Here is a 2722-nt window from a genome sequence, read left to right as displayed (position 1 = left end):
TACCAGAAAGACAAAGGTTGGATGGATCTGAATCTGAAAACTCCTCAAACACTCAATCAACATCTGTAAGTATTCAGAAATATTTAACTTACTTTTCTTTGTCATATTCATTGCCGATCCGTTTCTTTGAAAAATATATCCTACGCATTTGTTTTTAGGGAAATGAACAGTTGAATCCTTCCACTGACATGTCTTCGAGTTCACCGATATCTGAGTCACCTACTTCTACCAGTTCGGTAAATCACAATGATGTAGAAGCTGGACATTCAAAATCTCCACCTAAGAGAAGGCATCGAAAGAAGGTGAGCAACAAATCTTTGCTTTAAAATAAGTTATAACTATGACTTATTGGGCCTGAAACTTATTATCTTTTTTTTAAAAGGATATAACTCAAAATTCTACTGAAAGTGATTCGGAAACAGTAACAAAAAGACAAAGGTTGATTGGATGTGAAACTGAAAACTCCTCAAACAGTCCATCTACTTCACTAAGTATTCAGAAATATTTAACTTACTTTCTTTTGTCATATTTTTTTGATAGATATGTCTTAAATATAAACTCTTGCCATTTGTGTTCAGGGAAATCAACTGTTGTCTTCTTCCACTGAAATGTCTTCAAATTCTTCAATATCTCATTGCTCCAATTCAACCAGTTCGCCTAATTCCAAAGATGAAGAAGAAGGTGGCCCTTCGCAATCTCCACCTAAGAGAAGATATCGTAAGAAGGTTAGTAACATATCTGTTGATTTATCATATTCTTTAATCATATATTTTTTTTTAAACCTGTTCTTAACTTTCAGGAGAAAAAAGCTACAAGTGAAGGGTCAGAAAAACCCATAAAAAGGAAAAGTGCTAGTAAGAAGGTATTGCTACTAAATTAGTTTACATACCTGTATGAATACTTTGTTCAAACTTTAATGAGCATCTTTTCTGCTAGGTAAAGTCTGATGAACCATCCACTTCTGCAGTACCTCGTCCAAAAAGAACACGGAAATCTAGATCCAAGAAGACGTCAAAGGTAATTTTCTTCACTTAATGTACCTCCAGTCAGAATCTGTTCAATTATCTAAATTACAGAATAGATCTTACCTTTGTTGGCTATTCAATATTGAATCAATTTTCCAGTTGCTATTTTTTTTAAGAAGGCAACTATTATAATGACATAATCAACTCCTTTTCAACAACAGGATTCTGATTGTGCTGGATCTTCATCTGTTAATCGTACTGTGCCATCTTCTTCTGAAGATCCAGCTCCTGCAAGTATTCCATCTTCATCTCAAGCACCATCTACTTCTTCAAATGCAGTAAGATAAAATATACTAAAATTTCATGGCTGTGAATTATTTTATGTGTAAATTTCCTTTTTTTTACAGGATACTAATCAAAACATCGAGACCTCTGCTGATGAATCTCTTGGAAATGACAATCATACTGTAGAAGAATCTGCTTCAACATCTGCTGTAAAATTACAGTAAAATTTTTATAATTGTTTTGATCGTATCTGGTTTTATGTATATTTTACTTACTTTATAGGCTCCAGGGGAACAATCGAATTCCACTCCATCCAATGCTCCAGTAATTGATGATAACAATCAAGCAGCTTCATACGAGACTCCTTCTTCCAGTACTGGCACAGCAGAGACTCCTTCTTCCAGTACTCGCACAGCAACTGGCAGCTCAACGGTAAAAAAAGAATAATTAGTACTAGATTTTTATTTTATATTCAGAAACTTACCTTGAATCTTTTGTTCTTATTAGCCCGACACTAATGAGGCTCCTTCCTGGAACTGTAAGATAAATGGAAATGTTTATGTAATCTTAAATTATAATTGAAGTATTCTATTACTCGTTTTATTCATTTGCAGGCTACTAATGGCAATTTCAGGGACCGGTTCAATCGCAGAAATACGCAAGTCATACCGCTTCGACATGCTTCGGAGTTAATAGTTGGAGCTTTGTACGAGGTGAGCCCGTTTGTCCGAAGCTCGTTTGTCCGAAGTGATATTATCTATCTTTAGTTAATAAAATAAGTAAATTAGTAAAATACATAATGTTATTTCATTTAGTGGCAGTTGTTGAAATAAGAGCTAAAACAGGTATAGATACCATCAGGAGGGCATACGAAGTGGCTAACTGCAGCTCCGGGCATGGAAAACGGTAAGTGAAATAACTTGCGCTATTTCACTAACTTAAGTTAATTAACTTATATTTGAATAAGGCTTGGTTCGCGCCACGCCGTCGAGCGGCTGTGGTGCGCCGCGACTCTCGGATCCGTTCGGCTCGGCTCGGCAGGCCCGGCTCGGCCTGGGGTCGGGGACTCTCGACTTTGCCATACGATATTTTGATACTCTCTTTATATAGTTGTTTACATTGACATTCCAAAGCCATCGAGGCGCGAAGAAGGAGGAAGGAAGAAGAAGTGGCAAGCTTATTTATTTATCGTCGTCGTAATGATCCGTGATTCATTCGCAATCACCCCATCTGAGGAAGATTCGTGCACTTCTGAAGGCGTAAAGAATAATGCGCAAGTGAGTACCGATCCGCTGTTCTCTGTTTAACGTTTTCTCCTTCGGGTCTGAGCAAACGTCTGCTGTGTAGTTGACGCACGCAACGTGGTTTTCGAACACGGAGCCATGCTTTTTGAGAGGTGTTTTATTTGTTCGAATCAAGGCCTTCCAATCGCCCACTTGAAACACTTACCTCTTGTAGTACCCTCTTGCATT

At 37.4% G+C, this 2722-nt stretch overlaps 2 protein-coding genes and 1 long non-coding RNA gene across 3 annotated transcripts in view; 2 read left to right on the top strand and 1 right to left on the bottom strand.

The window, feature by feature from the left end:
• The window catches only part of LOC113213915 (uncharacterized), a 14509-nt gene extending 13958 nt beyond the window's left edge, over positions 1–551 (top strand). The window contains exons 6-9 of the mRNA XM_052271782.1: positions 7–65; positions 159–302; positions 383–491; positions 541–551. Of these exons, the coding sequence (XP_052127742.1) occupies positions 7–65; positions 159–302; positions 383–491; positions 541–551 (323 nt within the window). The remainder of the gene's footprint in view (positions 1–6; positions 66–158; positions 303–382; positions 492–540) is intronic.
• Positions 552–562: 11 nt separating this feature from the next.
• On the bottom strand, positions 563–1463 carry LOC127750329 (uncharacterized). The gene is made up of 3 exons (XR_008011637.1): positions 1089–1463; positions 890–994; positions 563–702 (listed from the first exon to the last, which is right to left on the bottom strand). It is a non-coding gene; the product is annotated as an uncharacterized LOC127750329 (long non-coding RNA).
• Positions 584–1474, top strand: LOC113213916 (uncharacterized). The gene is made up of 5 exons (XM_052271775.1): positions 584–725; positions 800–862; positions 937–1017; positions 1187–1303; positions 1373–1474. The coding sequence occupies exons 1-5, from the start codon at positions 609–611 to the stop codon at positions 1472–1474; spliced, it is 480 nt and encodes a 159-aa protein (XP_052127735.1). The 5' UTR covers positions 584–608.
• The last annotated feature ends 1248 nt before the right edge of the window (positions 1475–2722 follow it).

This window comes from Frankliniella occidentalis, unplaced genomic scaffold (assembly GCF_000697945.3).
Source record: "Frankliniella occidentalis isolate FOCC.00 unplaced genomic scaffold, Focc_3.1 Scaffold172, whole genome shotgun sequence".
NCBI classification, from domain to species: Eukaryota; Metazoa; Arthropoda; class Insecta; order Thysanoptera; family Thripidae; genus Frankliniella; species Frankliniella occidentalis.
The sequence above is the reverse complement of the archived record's forward strand: the minus strand, read 5'-3'. Positions and strand labels throughout refer to the sequence as shown.